The 19,074-nt window shown below is 50.9% G+C and overlaps 3 protein-coding genes across 3 annotated transcripts in view; 1 reads left to right on the top strand and 2 right to left on the bottom strand.

Annotated features, from left to right (window-relative positions):
• The window catches only part of LOC144953328 (baculoviral IAP repeat-containing protein 7-B-like), a 30,931-nt gene extending 13,452 nt beyond the window's left edge, over nucleotides 1-17,479 (bottom strand). The window contains exons 1-3 of the mRNA XM_078883892.1: nucleotides 17,150-17,479; nucleotides 14,476-14,629; nucleotides 10,442-10,541 (exon numbers count right to left, since the gene is read on the bottom strand). Coding sequence (XP_078740018.1) covers nucleotides 10,442-10,541; nucleotides 14,476-14,629; nucleotides 17,150-17,479 — 584 coding nt within the window. The remainder of the gene's footprint in view (nucleotides 1-10,441; nucleotides 10,542-14,475; nucleotides 14,630-17,149) is intronic.
• Nucleotides 1-19,074, bottom strand: part of LOC144953332 (uncharacterized) — a 446,639-nt gene that overhangs the window by 338,614 nt on the left and 88,951 nt on the right.
• The window catches only part of LOC144953325 (uncharacterized), a 378,709-nt gene that overhangs the window by 293,828 nt on the left and 65,807 nt on the right, over nucleotides 1-19,074 (top strand). The gene's annotated exons all lie outside the window — the stretch shown is intronic.

Raw genomic sequence — 19,074 nt, 5'->3', positions numbered from 1 at the left:
ACCACTCACTCACCACTCACTCACCACACACTCACTCACCACTCACTCACCACTCACTCACTCACCACACACTCACCACTCACTCACTCACCCACTCACCATCTCACTGACTCACCACTCACTCACCACTCACTCACCACTCACTCACCACTCACCACACACTCACCACTCACCACTCACTCACCACTCACTCACCACTCACATCACTCACTCACCACTCACTCACTCACTCACCACTCACCACTCACTCACCACTCACTCACTCACCACTCACTCACCACTCACTCACCCACCCACCCACTCACCCACTCATCACTCACTCACCACTCACCCACTCACTCATCACCACTCACTCACCACTCACCACACACTCACCACTCACTCACCACTCACTCACTCACCACTCACTCATCACTCACTCACACACTCACCACTCACTCACCACTCACTCACCACTCACTCACCACTCACTCACCACTCATCACTCACTCACCCACTCACCATCTCACTGACTCACCACTCACTCACCACTCACTCACCACTCACTCACCACACACTCACCACTCACCACTCACTCACCACTCACTCACCACTCACATCACTCACCACTCACTCACTCACCACTCACCACTCACTCACCACTCACTCACTCACCACTCACTCACCACTCACTCACCCACCCACCCACTCACACCACTCATCACTCACTCACCACTCACCCACTCACTCATCACCACTCACTCACCACTCACCAGCACACTCACCACTCACTCACCACTCACTCACTCACCACTCACTCATCACTCACTCACACACTCACCACTCACTCACCACTCACTCACCACTCACTCACCACTCACTCACCACTCATCACTCACTCACCCACTCACCATCTCACCCACTCACCATCTCACTCACTCACCACTCACTCACCACTCACTCACTCACTACTCACTCACCACTCACTCACTCACCACTCACTCACCACTCACTCACCACTCACTCACGACTCACCACACACCACTCATCACTCACTCACTCACCACTCACTCATCACCACTCACTCACCACACACTCACCACTCACCACCCACTCACCACTCACTCACTCACCACTCACTCACTCACTCACCACTCACTCATCACTCACCACTCACTCACCACTCACTCACCACTCACTCACTCACCACTCACATCACTCACTCACCAACTCACTCACCACACACTCACCACTCATCACTCACTCACCACTCACTCACCACTCACTCACTCTCACCACTCACCACTCACCACTCACTCACCACTCACTCACTCACCCACCCACCCACTCACCCACTCATCACTCACCACTCACCACTCACTCATCACCACTCACTCACCACTCACCACACACTCACCACTCACTCACCACTCACTCACTCACCACTCACTCATCACTCACTCACACACTCACCACTCACTCACCACTCACTCACCACTCACTCACCACTCACTCACCACTCATCACTCACTCACCATCTCACCCACTCACCATCTCACTCACCACTCACCCACCCACCCACTCACCCACTCATCACTCACCACTCACACACTCACTCATCACCACTCACTCACCACTCACCACACACTCACTCACTCACCACTCACTCATCACTCACTCACTCACACACTCACTCACCACTCACTCACCACTCACTCACTCACCACTCACTCACCACTCACTCACCACTCACTCACTCACTCACCACTCACATCACTCACTCACCACTCACTCACCACTCACTCACGACTCACTCACCACACACTCACCACTCATCACTCACCTCACCACTCACTCACCACTCACTCACCACTCACTCACTCACTCACCACTCACTCACCACTCACTCACTCACCCACCCACCCACTCACCCACTCACCACTCACTCACCACTCACCCACTCACTCATCACCACTCACTCACCACTCACCCACACACTCACCACTCACTCATCACTCACTCACACACTCACCACTCACTCACCACTCACTCACCACTCACTCACCACTCACCACACACTCACCACTCACCACTCACTCACCACTCACTCACCACTCACATCACTCACTCACCACTCACTCACTCACTCACCACTCACCACTCACTCACCACTCACTCACTCACCACTCACTCACCACTCACTCACCACCCACCCACTCACCCACTCATCACTCACTCACCACTCACCCCACTCACTCATCACCACTCACTCACCACACACTCACCACTCACTCACCACTCACTCACTCACCACTCACTCATCACTCACTCACACACTCACCACTCACTCACCACTCACTCACCACTCACTCACCACTCACTCACCACTCATCACTCACTCACCCACTCACCATCTCACTGACTCACACTCACTCACCACTCACTCACCACTCACTCACCACACACTCACCACTCACCACTCACTCACCACTCACTCACCACTCACATCACTCACTCACCACTCACTCACTCACCACTCACCACTCACTCACCACTCACTCACTCACCACTCACTCACCACTCACTCACCCACCCACCCACTCACCCACTCATCACTCACTCACCACTCACCCACTCACTCATCACCACTCACTCACCACTCACCCACACACTCACCACTCACTCACCACTCACTCACTCACCACTCACTCATCACTCACTCACACACTCACCACTCACTCACCACTCACTCACCACTCACTCACCACTCATCACTCACTCACCCACTCACCATCTCACCCACTCACCATCTCACTCACTCACCACTCACTCACCACTCACTCACTCACTACTCACTCACCACTCACTCACTCACCACTCACTCACCACTCACTCACCACTCACTCACGACTCACCACACACCACTCATCACTCACTCACTCACCACTCACTCACTCACCACTCACTCACCCACCCACCCACTCACCCACTCATCACTCACTCACCACTCACCCACTCACTCATCACCACTCACTCACCACACACTCACCACTCACCACCCACTCACCACTCACTCACTCACCACTCACTCACTCACCACTCACTCACCACTCACTCATCACTCACCACTCACTCACCACTCACTCACCACTCACTCACCACTCACATCACTCACTCACCACTCACTCACGACTCACTCACCACACACTCACCACTCATCACTCACTCACCACTCACTCACCACTCACTCACTCTCACCACTCACCACTCACCACTCACTCACCACTCACTCACTCACCCACCCCACCCACTCACCCACTCATCACTCACCACTCACCACTCACTCATCACCACTCACTCACCACTCACCACACACTCACTCACTCACCACTCACTCATCACTCACTCACTCACCACTCACTCACCACTCACTCACCACTCACTCACTCACCACTCACTCACCACTCACTCACCACTCACTCACTCACTCACCACTCACATCACTCACTCACCACTCACTCACCACTCACTCACGACTCACTCACCACACACTCACCACTCATCACTCACTCACCACTCACTCACCACTCACTCACCACTCACTCACTCACTCACCACTCACTCACCACTCACTCACTCACCCACCCACCCACTCACCCACTCATCACTCACTCACCACTCACCCACTCACTCATCACCACTCACTCACCACTCACCACACACTCACCACTCACTCATCACTCACTCACACACTCACCACTCACTCACCACTCACTCACCACTCACTCACTCACCACTCACTCACCACTCACTCACCACTCACTCACCACTCATCACTCCACTCACCCACTCACCATCTCACCCCACTCACCATCTCACTCACTCACCACTCACTCACCACTCACTCACCACTCACTCACTCACCACTCACTCACCACTCACTCACTCACCTCACTCACTCACGACTCACCACACACCACTCATCACTCACTCACTCACCACTCACTCACCACTCACTCACCACTCACTCACTCACCACTCACTCACCCACCCACTCACCCACTCATCACTCACTCACCACTCACCCACTCACTCATCACCACTCACTCACCACACACTCACCACACACTCACCACTCACTCACCACTCACTCACCACACACTCACTCACCACACACTCACCACTCACTCACTCACCACTCACTCACCACTCACTCACTCACTCACCACTCACCACTCACTCACCACACACTCACCACTCACTCACCACTCACATCACCACTCACTCACTCACCACTCACTCACCACTCACTCACCACACACTCACTCACCACTCACTCACCACTCACTCACTCACCACACACTCACCACTCACTCACTCACCCACTCACCATCTCACTGACTCACCACTCACTCACCACTCACTCACCACTCACTCACCACTCACCACACACTCACCACTCACCACTCACTCACCACTCACTCACCACTCACATCACTCACTCACCACTCACTCACTCACTCACCACTCACCACTCACTCACCACTCACTCACTCACCACTCACTCACCACTCACTCACCCACCCACCCACTCACCCACTCATCACTCACTCACCACTCACCCACTCACTCATCACCACTCACTCACCACTCACCACACACTCACCACTCACTCACCACTCACTCACTCACCACTCACTCATCACTCACTCACACACTCACCACTCACTCACCACTCACTCACCACTCACTCACCACTCACTCACCACTCACTCACCACTCATCACTCACTCACCCACTCACCATCTCACTGACTCACCACTCACTCACCACTCACTCACCACTCACTCACCACACACTCACCACTCACCACTCACTCACCACTCACTCACCACTCACATCACTCACCACTCACTCACTCACCACTCACCACTCACTCACCACTCACTCACTCACCACTCACTCACCACTCACTCACCCACCCACCCACTCACCCACTCATCACTCACTCACCACTCACCCACTCACTCATCACCACTCACTCACCACTCACCACACACTCACCACTCACTCACCACTCACTCACTCACCACTCACTCATCACTCACTCACACACTCACCACTCACTCACCACTCACTCACCACTCACTCACCACTCACTCACCACTCATCACTCACTCACCCACTCACCATCTCACCCACTCACCATCTCACTCACTCACCACTCACTCACCACTCACTCACTCACTACTCACTCACCACTCACTCACTCACCACTCACTCACCACTCACTCACCACTCACTCACGACTCACCACACACCACTCATCACTCACTCACTCACCACTCACTCATCACCACTCACTCACCACACACTCACCACTCACCACCCACTCACCACTCACTCACTCACCACTCACTCACTCACTCACCACTCACTCACCACTCACTCATCACTCACCACTCACTCACCACTCACTCACCACTCACTCACTCACCACTCACATCACTCACTCACCACTCACTCACGACTCACTCACCACACACTCACCACTCATCACTCACTCACCACTCACTCACCACTCACTCACTCTCACCACTCACCACTCACCACTCACTCACCACTCACTCACTCACCCACCCACCCACTCACCCACTCATCACTCACCACTCACCACTCACTCATCACCACTCACTCACCACTCACCACACACTCACCACTCACTCACCACTCACTCACTCACCACTCACTCATCACTCACTCACACACTCACCACTCACTCACCACTCACTCACCACTCACTCACCACTCACTCACCACTCATCACTCACTCACCATCTCACCCACTCACCATCTCACTCACCACTCACTCACCACTCACTCATCCCTCACTCACCACTCACTCACTCACCACTCACTCACCACTCACTCACATCACTCACTCACCACTCACTCACCACTCACTCACGACTCACCACACACCACTCATCACTCACTCACTCACTCACCACTCACTCACTCACCACTCACTCACTCACCACTCACTCACCCACCCACTCACCCACTCATCACTCACTCACCACTCACCCACTCACTCATCACCACTCACTCACCACACACTCACCACTCACCACCCACTCACCACTCACTCACCACTCACTCACTCACTCATCACTCACCACTCACTCACCACTCACTCATCACTCACCACTCACTCACCACTCACTCACTCATCACTCACTCACACTCACCACTCACTCACTCACCACTCACTCACCACACACTCACCACTCATCACCACTCACTCACCACTCACTCACTCACCACTCACTCACCACTCACTCACCACACACTCACCACTCATCACTCACTCACCACTCACTCACCACTCACTCACCACTCACTCACCACTCATCACTCACCACTCACTCACCACTCACTCACCACACACTCACCACTCACTCACCACTCACTCACCACTCATCACTCACTCACGACTCACTCACCACACACTCACCACTCATCACTCACTCACCACTCACTCACCACTCACTCACCACTCACTTACTCACCACTCACTCACTCACCACTCACTCACCCACCCACCCACTCACCCACTCATCACTCACCACTCACCCACTCACTCATCACCACTCACTCACCACTCACCACACACTCACCACTCACCACTCATCACTCACCACTCACTCACTCACCACTCACCACTCACCACTCATCACTCACCATCTCACTCACTCACCACTCACTCACTCACCACTCACTCACCACTCACTCACCACTCACTCACGACTCACCACACACTCACCACTCATCACTCACTCACTCACCACTCACTCACCCACCCACCCACTCACCCACTCATCACTCACTCACCACTCACCCATTCACTCATCACCACTCACTCACCACACACCACTCACCACCCACTCACCACTCACTCACCACTCACTCACTCACAACTCACCACTCACTCACTCACCACTCACTCATCACTCACCACTCACTCACTCACCACTCACTCACTCACCACTCACACACTCACCACTCACTCACCACTCACTCACCACACTCACCACTCATCACCACTCACTCACCACTCACTCACCACTCACTCACCACTCACTCACCACACACTCACCACTCACTCACTCACCACTCACTCACCACTCACTCACCACTCACCACACACCACTCACTCACCACTCACTCACCACTTACTCCCCACTCACTCACCACTCACTCACCACTCATCACTCACTCAATCACACCCATCACTCACTCACCACTCACTCACCACACCACTCACCACTCACCACTCACTCACTCACCACTCACTCACTCACACCACTCACCACTCACCCACTCACCCACTCACACTCACTCACCACTCACTCACCACACACACCACCACCACTCACTCACCACTCACTCACCACACACTCACCACTCACCACACCACTCACCACTCACTCACCACTCACCACTCACTCACCACCACACCACCACTCACCTCACCACTCACTCACTCCCACTCACTCACCACCCCACCCCACCACCACCACTCACTCACCACTCACTCACCACTCACTCCCACTCACTCACCCACTCACTCACCCACTCACTCACCACACACTCACCACTCATCACCACTCACCACCACTCACTCACTCACCACTCACTCACTCACCACCCACTCACCACACCCACTCACCACTCACCACACACTCACCACTCACTCACCACTCACTCACCACCACTCACTCACCACTCACCCACCACCCACTCACCACTCATCACTACACACCACCCACTCACACCACTCACTCACCACACACTCACCACTCATCACCACCCACTCACTCACCACTCACTCACCACACACTCACTCACCACTCACTCACCACACACTCACCTCACCACTCACTCACCACTCACCCACCACTCACTCACCACTCACCACTCACCACACACCACCACCATCACTCACCACCACACATCACTCACCACTCACTCACCACACCCACTCACTCACCACTCACTCACCACTCACTCACCACACCACCACTCACTCACCACACACCACCACACACTCACCACACACCACTCACTCACCACTCACTCACTCACCACACACCACCACACACCACACACCACCACCACTCACCACCCACACACTCACCACTCACCACACCACCACACACTCCACCACCACCACTCACCCACTCACTCACCCACTCACCCACCACCACCCACTCACCCACTCACCCACTCACCACCACTCACTCACCACACACTCACCACACACACACCACACACCACCACTCACACTCACTCACCACTCACACACACTCACCACTCACTCACCACCACTCACCACCACTCACTCACCACTCACTCACCACTCACCACTCACTCACCACTCACTCACTCACCACTCATCACTCACCACTCACTCACCACTCATCACTCACCACTCACTCACCACTCACTCACCACACTCACTCACACACTCACTCACCACTCACTCACTCACCACCCACTCACCACCACCACTCACTCACTCACCACTCACTCACCACTCACTCACCACTCACTCACTCACTCACCACTCACTCACTCACCACTCACTCACCACTCACTCACTCACCACTCACTCACCACTCACTCACCACTCACTCACTCACTCACCACTCACTCACCACTCACCACTCACTCACCACTCACTCACTCACCACTCACTCACCACTCACTCACCACTCACTCACCCACTCACCACACACTCACTCACCACACACTCACTCACCACTCACTCACCACTCACTCACTCACCACTCACTCACTCACCACTCACTCACTCATCACTCACCACTCACTCACCACTCACTCACCACACACTCACCACTCATCACCACTCACTCACTCACCACTCACTCACTCACCACTCACTCACTCACCACTCACTCACCACTCACTCACCACTCACCACACACTCACCACTCACCACTCACTCACCACTCATCACTCACTCACCACTCACTCACCACTCATCACTTACTCACCACTCACTCACCACTCACTCACCACTCATCACTCACTCACCACTCACTCACCACACACTCACTCACCACACACTCACTCACCACTCACTCACCACACACTCACTCACCACTCACTCACCACTCACCCACCACTCACTCACCACTCACTCACTCACTCACCACACACTCACCACTCATCACTCACTCACCACTCACTCACCACTCACTCACCACTCACTCACCACTCACCACTCACTCACCACACACTCACCACACACTCACCACACACTCACCACTCATCACTCACTCACCACTCACTCACTCACCACTCACCACTCACTCACCACTCACTCACCACTCACCACTCACTCACTCACCACTCACTCACCACTCACTCACTCACTCACCCACTCACCCACTCATCACTCACTCACCACTCACCCACTCACTCATCACCACTCACTCACCACTCACTCACCACACACTCACCACTCACTCATCACTCACTCACCACTCATCACTCACTCACCACTCACTCACCACTCATCACTCACTCACCACTCACTCACCACTCACTCACTCACCACTCACTCACTCACCACTCACTCACCACTCACCACTCACTCACCACTCACTCACCACTCACCACTCACTCACCACTCACTCACCACTCACTCACCACTCACTCATCACTCACCACTCACTCACTCACCACTCACTCACCACTCACTCACTCACCACTCACTCACCACTCACTCACTCACCACTCACTCACTCACTCACCACTCACTCACCACTCACTCACCACTCACTCACTCACTCACCACTCACTCACTCACTCACCACTCACTCACTCACCACTCACCACTCACTCACTCACCACTCACTCACCACTCACTCACTCACCACTCACTCACTCACTCACCACTCACTCACCACTCACTCACCACTCACTCACTCACCACTCACTCACTCACCCACTCACCACACACTCACTCACCACACACTCACTCACCACTCACTCACCACTCACTCACTCACTCACCACTCACTCACCACTCACTCACTCACCACTCACTCACCACTCACTCACTCACCACTCACTCACTCACTCACCACTCACTCACTCACTCACCACTCACTCACTCACTCACCACTCACTCACTCACCCACCCACTCACCACTCACTCACCACTCACTCACCACTCACTCACCACACACTCACCACTCACTCACCACTCACCCACTCACTCACCCACCCACCATCTCACCATCCCACACACCCACTCACTCACCCACTTTGGGTACATTGTGGTGGATGTATTGGGGAACACATTATGATTTTTATTATCAATATCTATGTAGATGCATTTCACGGGCGCAGCAGGTGCCAAACGCCTCACCTGGGAAACCACTTGGCGTGCTCATGCCAAGCGCTGTCTCCCAGCTCCCACTCTTGTAGATGCCCGTCGCAGCTGAAGCACCGCACGAGGTCTCCGTGACCTACTCAAAATAGATTACGCGTCACAGGGACCTCTCCCCCACTTACGGACGCTGACCACTTACGAACTTTCAGAGATAAACAAACCCCATCCAGTTGCCTGTTCGGACCGAGACGCATACGTTCAACCGCCTCGCAATAGATTAAAGTGGTGGCATCTACATCTGCAGAGCACGAAGAACCTGTGGCATCTACATCTACAGAACGTGAAGAACCAGTGGCATCTACATCTGCAGAACATGAAGAACCAGTGGCATCTCCATCTACAGAACGTGAAGAACCAGTGGCATCTACATCTGCAGAATGTGAACAACCTTTGGCATTTACAGCTACAGAACGTAAATAACCAGTGGCATCTACATCTGCAGAGCACGAAGAACCAGTGGCATCTACATCTACAGAACGTGAAGAACCAGTGGCATCTACATCTACAGAACGTGAAGAACCAGTGGCATCTACAGAACATGAAGAACCAGTGTCACCTACATCTGCAGAACACGAAGAACCAGTGGCATCTCCATCTACAGAACATGAAGAACCAGTGTCACCTACATCTGCAGAACACGAAGAACCAGTGTCACCTACATCTACAGAACGTGAAGAACCAGTGGCATCTACATCTACAGAACATGAAGAACCAGTGTCACCTACATCTGCAGAACATGAAGAACCAGTGGCATCTACATCTACAGAACGTGAAGAACCAGTGGCATCTACATCTACAGAACGTGAAGAACTAGTGGCATCTACATCTGCAGAACGTGAAGAACCAGTGGCATCTCCATCTGCAGAATGTGAAGAACCAGTGGCATCTACATCTGCAGAACGTGAAGAACCAGTGGCATCTCCATCTGCAGAATGTGAAGAACCAGTGGCATCTACATCTGCAGAACGTGAAGAACCAGTGGCATCTACATCTGCAGAACGTGAAGAACCAGTGGCATCTCCATCTGCAGAACGTGAAGAACCAGTGGCATCTACATCTGTAGAGAGTAAAGAACCAGTGGCATCTACATCTGCAGAACATGAAAAACCAGTGGCATCTACATCTGTAGAGAGTAAAGAACCAGTGGCATCTACATCTGCAGAAAATGAAAAACCAGTGGCATCTACATCTGTAGAGAGTAAAGAACCAGTGGCATCTACATCTACAGAACGTGAAGAACCAGTGGCATCTACATCTGCAGAACACGAAGAACCAGTGGCATCTCCATCTACAGAACGTGAAGAACAAGTGGCATCTACTTCTGCAGAATGTGAACAACCTTTGGCATTTACAGCTACAGAACGTAAAGAACCAGTGGCATCTACATCTGCAGAGCACGAAGAACCAGTGGCATCTACATCTACAGAACGTGAAGAACTAGTGGCATCTACATCTGCAGAACGTGAAGAACCAGTGGCATCTCCATCTGTAGAATGTGAAGAACCAGTGGCATCTACATCTGCAGAACGTGAAGAACCATTGGCATCTACATCTGCAGAACGTGAAGAACCAGTGGCATCTCCATCTGCAGAATGTGAAGAACCAGTGGCATCTACATCTGCAGAATGTGAAGAACCAGTGGCATCTACATCTGCAGAACGTGAAGAACCAGTGGCATCTACATCTGTAGAGAGTAAAGAACCAGTGGCATCTACATCTGCAGAACATGAAAAACCAGTGGCATCTACATCTGTAGAGAGTAAAGAACCAGTGGCATCTACATCTACAGAACACGAAGAACCAGTGGCATCTACATCTACAGAACGTGAATAACCAGTGGCATCTACATCTGCAGAATGTGAAGAACCAGTGGCATCTACATCTGCAGAATGTGAAGAACCAGTGGCATCTACATCTGTAGAGAGTAAAGAACCAGTGGCATCTACATCTGCAGAACATGAAAAACCAGTGGCATCTACATCTGTAGAGAGTAAAGAACCAGTGGCATCTACATCTACAGAACGTGAAGAACCAGTGGCACCTACATCTGCAGAACGTGAAGAACCAGTGGCATCTACATCTACAGAACGTGAAGAACCAGTGGCATCTACATCTACAGAACGTGAAGAACCAGTGGCATCTACATCTGCAGAACGTGAAGAACCAGTGGCATCTACATCTACAGAACGTGAAGAACCAGTGGCATCTACATCTGCAGAGCATGAAGAACCAGTGGCATCTACACCTGTAGAACGTGAAGAACCAGTGGCATCTCCATCTACAGAACGTAAAGAACCAGTGGCATCTACATCTACAGAACATGAAGAACCAGTGGCATCTACATCTGTAGAACGTGAAGAACCAGTGGGATCTACATCTGCAGAACATGAAGAACCAGTGGCATCTACATCTGCAGAACGTGAAGAACCAGTGGCATCTACATCAGCAGAACATGAAGAACCAGTGTCACCTACATCTACAGAACGTGAAGAACCAGTGGCATCTACATCTGCAGAACGTGAAGAACCAGTGGCATCTACATCTACAGAACGTGAAGAACCAGTGGCATCTACATCTACAGAACGTGAAGAACCAGTGGCATCTACATCTGCAGAGCATGAAGAACCAGTGGCATCTACACCTGTAGAACGTGAAGAACCAGTGGCATCTACATCTGCAGAACGTGAAGAACCAGTGTCATCTACATCAGCAGAACATGAAGAACCAGTGTCACCTACATCTACAGAACGTGAAGAACCAGTGGCATCTACATCTGCAGAACGTGAAGAACCAGTGGCATCTACATCTACAGAACGTGAAGAACCAGTGGCATCTACATCTACAGAACGTGAAGAACCAGTGGCATCTACATCTGCAGAGCATGAAGAACCAGTGGCATCTACATCTACAGAACATGAAGAAGCAGTGGCATCTACATCTGTAGAACGTGAAGAACCAGTGGCATCTACATCTGCAGAACGTGAAGAACCAGTGGCATCTACATCTACAGAACACGAAGAACCAGTGGCATCTACATCTGCAGAACGTGAAGAACCAGTGGCATCTACATCTACAGAACACGAAGAACCAGCGGCATCTACATCTGCAGGAGATTATACAACTTGTCAAGGCATTCCCCTGTGTTTCGTGTACACACTCGACAACACGTTTGGAACTGACAGGACTTGGACTTACGAACAAATCGACTTACAAACACAGACCTCTGGAACCTAACTCGGCCCTGTATTCCAATACACACATTAACCGCCCCTCCCTCTCGTCATCGCCCATGATTGGCTCACAAGTGATGACATCGCATCTATCCCCACCTCTATTTAAGACCGAAACAGGAGGAGGATTCCACCAACATCTCTCCGTTGTCACGTAAACAAAACGTGCCGATTAGTCACGAGTTCAGCACACCCGGTGTGTTGGAGAGTAAACCCGCAACAACGTTTACAAATCTGAGTACCGTGACGTTTCATCGGTAATTACAACAGCCAGCATCATAAGGAGACAGCCAGAGTTGTGGAGAAATCCTCCCGCTTTGGTCTTAAATAGAGGGGATAAATGTGATGTCGTCACTTGCGAGCCAATCACGTGCGAAGGCCAGAAGGGGGGCGTGGTGGAGGGTTAATGCATGCATATCAATTACAATGGGTATCCATTACCGATTGAGTTATTCATAGGGTAATCAACACACATTATTCACAATACAGGTTCTGTTTACGTGACAAACCTTACTAATTGTCCGTATCGGGTGTCTGTCTATATTTATACCTGATGATGATTGCTTGTGTTGCAATCGAAACGTCGTATGCTATTTTTAAATTTATTCTTTTATCTTTATACGTCACTTTACCGAAAGAACCAAAGAGTATCTCCTAGCCACCGTGGCGCTTGCCCCCCAAGCGCCGCCCCTCCCCCCAACTCACCAGGGCAGACTACAGCCCCGGGGGGGAAGGCCTCCACCCACTTCTACGTAGCAGCAGCAGCAGCACAAACTGTACCGGAATAGTAGAAGCCTGCGTTTGCCAGCTCCTGCGGGGACACATTGGCGGTGTTTGGCCAGCTCGCGAAGGATTTGCTTCGCGCCCTGAACGAATGCATCTTTGGACTCAGCGTGGAGCGGGCGCCATCCTGAGTGGCCGGTGGCAACGGGGCCTGCGGGAAAAAGGCACCACCCAGCGACAAACGCAACGACTACAACGACGATAACGACGACGGCATCAATGGCGACGACGACGCAATGAGCTCATCGAATTGTCCCCGCCCTTTGGAATGGCTCCCCAGGAAGCCGTGAGGGCATTAGAATCGTTTTTTTTAAACGACATCTTCAAAACTAAACCTTTTTAGACTGGCCTTTTGATTAGGACACCACTACCATGTGTGCTTATTGCGATTTCTGTTACGCTTTTAGTTCGTCACGTAACGTTTTTTCTTACGTATTAACCTTACACTTATAAGAATAGGTTTTTCCCCTTTTTTCTGGCAACAAATCTGAAACCTTTTTACAAGGAATCATGTCTGCATTAACCACAATACTTGTGGTCAGAATGCAAAAAAAAACACACTGATAATATATGCATTGTCCTTGAAACTGATTGGCCCACACCAGAGGGGAAAAAACCTATTCTTATATTTTGTTACTGGCAAAGGAGGTCTCATGATGTAGATAACCTTACTCTTGTTTGAATGTCAGTCGCTGTTCATTGGTCTTGTAAAGCACTTTCACGCACGAATCGCGCTATATAAGTAAAGTTTGATTTGTTTCATCGATTGTCAACATTCAGTCGTATTTTCTTGTCCAATATCATCAATATCATCCATAAGAGGCTTTTTTTATGATGTCATCTGGAATCAACGGTATGAGTACAGGGTGATCCAGTTATGAATACCCCGCCAAATAGTATGGGGGTGGGGGAAATTAGAGGAAATAACATTAAAGTACAATCTTGATTTGAATTACAGTAGACTCTGGATTATACGCGTGCGGTTTGTTCGATTTGCAGATTAACCGCGCACCTGAAATTTTGACGGAGATTAAAAACTCGTGGATATTCCCCTGAAGCCCAACTAATCTAAAAACAGTTGATACAACATTGGCAATTCTTGGAAATTTGTATTACAAGTCACGCGGTGCTTAAACCGAACAAATGTTGCCCCGGTTAATCCTAAATCCACGTGATCGTCTCTAAAGCACAGCAGTTGCAATGTCTTTACAACAGTGGGCAGAGTTTAATTGATTTTGTTGCCGTGGCTTTTCTGTCCAATGAGCCGACTCTTCTGCAGGAAAGTCTTATCACTGAACATGGTTATAGGCATAAAGCATTGAAGAATTGAGACTCATCCACAAGGGCGCAGTGGTGGCTAGGAGATGTTGACTGCCTCGCCTGGTATGCAGGAGGTCATGGGCTCGAACCCGACCCTGACATCTGCTGCTGCCTATTTGGAGTTTGCGTGTCTCTCTCTCTCTCTCTCCCCCCATGGTCGCGTGGATTTTTCTCCAGGACCTCCGGTTTCTCCCCTCCACATTGAGAACCCAGGTCACATGTAAGGGTAATCGACAAGTATAAATGTCCACGCGACGATGGTGAGCCCACTTCGTTGAGCTATGTCGCTGCTTTGTGTGACGGAGAGGCTCGGCATCTGAAACAAACAGCTATGTCACCGCAGCTCAGTTGGGCGCTCACCAGGTTCAGAATAACTGTTTAGCACGGGGTGCTTAAACAAGATGTTCACACTTATTTGGGACTATCGTTTTTAATTGAAAAAAATACGACAACGAATGTATGTCAATAGATTCAAAAATTTCGATTTGAAGCTTTCGTGACTGCAGGGATTCATCTTCTTGGTTCTTTCGGTAAAGTCAGAGTCTCATTCAGACTCTGTCTTCTCGACAGACCTGTTCTTCACCTGAGGACGGATGCTTGCGTTGTGGCCGAAACGTCGTGAGAATTATTTTATTATGTTTCATTTGTATTACTTTATTACTTCCATTCTACGTGACTTTACCGAAAGAACCAAGAAGATTAAAAAAAGTCAAAGAGTCTCCACTTATTCGCCATCGTTGTCGAAACATGCCTGGAATCATCTCCAGTTGGTACCCAGAGCCCGGAGGCACATTCCTTAGTTGCAAAACATCTCAGAAGCACCCCGCATGAGTTTTAGGAAGGACCCGCATCGCCCCAAACGAGCGATGTCAGGACTTTGATTTAAAGCTTTCGTGACTGCAGGGATTCATCTTCTTGGTTCTTTCGGTAAAGTCACGTAGAAGGGAAATAATAAAATAATGAAAATAAAACATTTTTATGTTTTATTTTTATTATTTTAATAATAAAAAATTAAAATTTAATTTCGATGTAAATCTTTCGTGACTGCAGGGATTCATCTTCTTGGTTCTTTCGGTAAAGTCACATAGAAGGGAAGTAATAAAATAATAAAAATAAAACATAATACATTAATTCTCACGACATTTCGGCCACAACGCAAGCAGCCGTCCTCAGGTGAAGAACAGGTCTGTCGGTAAAGTTACGTAGAAGGGAAATAATAAAATAAAATAAAAAATAAAACATAGTATGTTTTATTTTTATTATTTTATTACTTCCCTTCTACGTGACTTTACCGAAAGAACCGACAAGACGACGTCAGGACGTCACCGGCGCCCTCTCTGGCGTCGCCCACCTTGACCGCGCAGGCGGGGAAGTGCCTTGCGTGCTCCCGGACGGTGTCGTCTCCCGCCTTCCAGCGACGCATCGCCCCGCCGCAGCGGAAACAGGCCACCAGGTCGTCGGGGCCCACGCGGTACAGCCCGGCCCGCGCCAAGTCCGCGGGCCGTACGGGGGACGACTCGGGCCACCCCTCGGAGAAGGACAGCAGCCTGGCCGATTCGGCGTGCATCTCCGAGGGCGACGGCGGCGGCGGTGGGACCCGGTCCGAGCGGGACACCGGGGGAGCGGGGCATCTCGCCGCCGACGTCCTGCGCAAGGGCCGAGTCTCTACGACGCGCGACATCGAGCGAGTGGAAAGGATACGGGGCGATTTTGGAGGGGAGAAGAAGTCGTCGTGCGAATGGTTTTGCGACGGGCAAGTCGGCCCCGGGGCTCGCTTGTCGAAGATCACTCGGGAAACGTCGAGCCTTCTACTCCGCCTTTCCGGCGTGAAAGAGACAGGTAGGTTAAACACCGGCGATGGGAAATGGCACGCCTCCTGTCGCCACTCTCGACAGCTCCTGAATACGGGAAGAAAAAGTTGGGCGGCAAGTTTGGTGACTTGAAACGTTTGGTTTAAACGATTCATCGATGACAGAGGTTTTGTGGGGTTAGATCGCGTAAATATGTTAATGTTAAATCGGCCACCACCCGACACAGCCGACTAGTAAGGGTTGTCACGTAAACAGAACAACCTCTATTATGGATGATATTGGTCGTCAAAGCCTACGTGTTTAACAGTTAAACAGTTCAGTCTGTCACTTCTGACAAACGTTTGCACAGCAATAAAAGGGGGCACACAAAGTCTGGATGGTCCTGTAGCAAACGGAGTTTCGAGGGTTATCTGGTGTGAGAAAAAACAACACTACCCATAGACTCAGCACCGCACCATAGACTCAACACTACCCATAGACTCAGCACTACCCATAGACTCAACACTGCCCATAGACTCAGCACTGCACCATAGACTCACACTGCCCATAGACTCAACACTGCACCATAGACTCAGCACTGCCCATAGACTCAACACTGCACCATAGACTCAACACTGCCCCATAGACTCAACACTGCACCATAGACTCAGCACTGCACCATAGACTCAACACTGCACCATAGACTCAACACTGCACCATAGACTCAACACTACCCATAGACTCAACACTGCCCCATAGACTCAACACTGCACCATAGACTCAACACTGCACCATAGACTCAACACTGCACCATAGACTCAACACTGCACCATAGACTCAACACTGCCCATAGACTCAACACTGCCCCCATAGACTCAACACTACCCATAGACTCAACACTGCCCCCATAGACTCAACACTGCCCCATAGACTCAACACTGCCCCCATAGACTCAACACTACCCATAGACTCAACACTGTCATAGACTCAACACTGCACATAGACTCAACACTACCCATAGACTCAACACTGCACCATAGACTCAACACTGCTTCATAGACTCAACACTGCCCATAGACTCAACACTGTCATAGACTCAACACTGCCCATAGACTCAACACTGCACCATAGACTCAACACTGCCCATAGACTCAACACTGCTTCATAGACTCAACACTGCCCATAGACTCAACACTACCCATAGACTCAACACTACCCATAGACTCAACACTGCACATAGACTCAACACTACCCGTAGACTCAACACTGCCCATAGACTCAACACTGCACATAGACTCTACACTGCCCATAGACTCAACACTGCACCATAGGCTCAACACTACCCATACACTCAACACTGCCCATAGACTCAGCACTGCCCCATAGACTCAACACTGCCCATAGACTCAACACTACCCATAGACTCAACACTGCACCATAGACTCAACACTGCGCCATAGACTCAACACTGCCCATAGACTCAACA

This window comes from Lampetra fluviatilis, chromosome 74 (genome assembly GCF_964198595.1).
Source record: "Lampetra fluviatilis chromosome 74, kcLamFluv1.1, whole genome shotgun sequence".
Taxonomy (NCBI): domain Eukaryota; kingdom Metazoa; phylum Chordata; class Hyperoartia; order Petromyzontiformes; family Petromyzontidae; genus Lampetra; species Lampetra fluviatilis.
The sequence above is the reverse complement of the archived record's forward strand: the minus strand, read 5'-3'. Positions and strand labels throughout refer to the sequence as shown.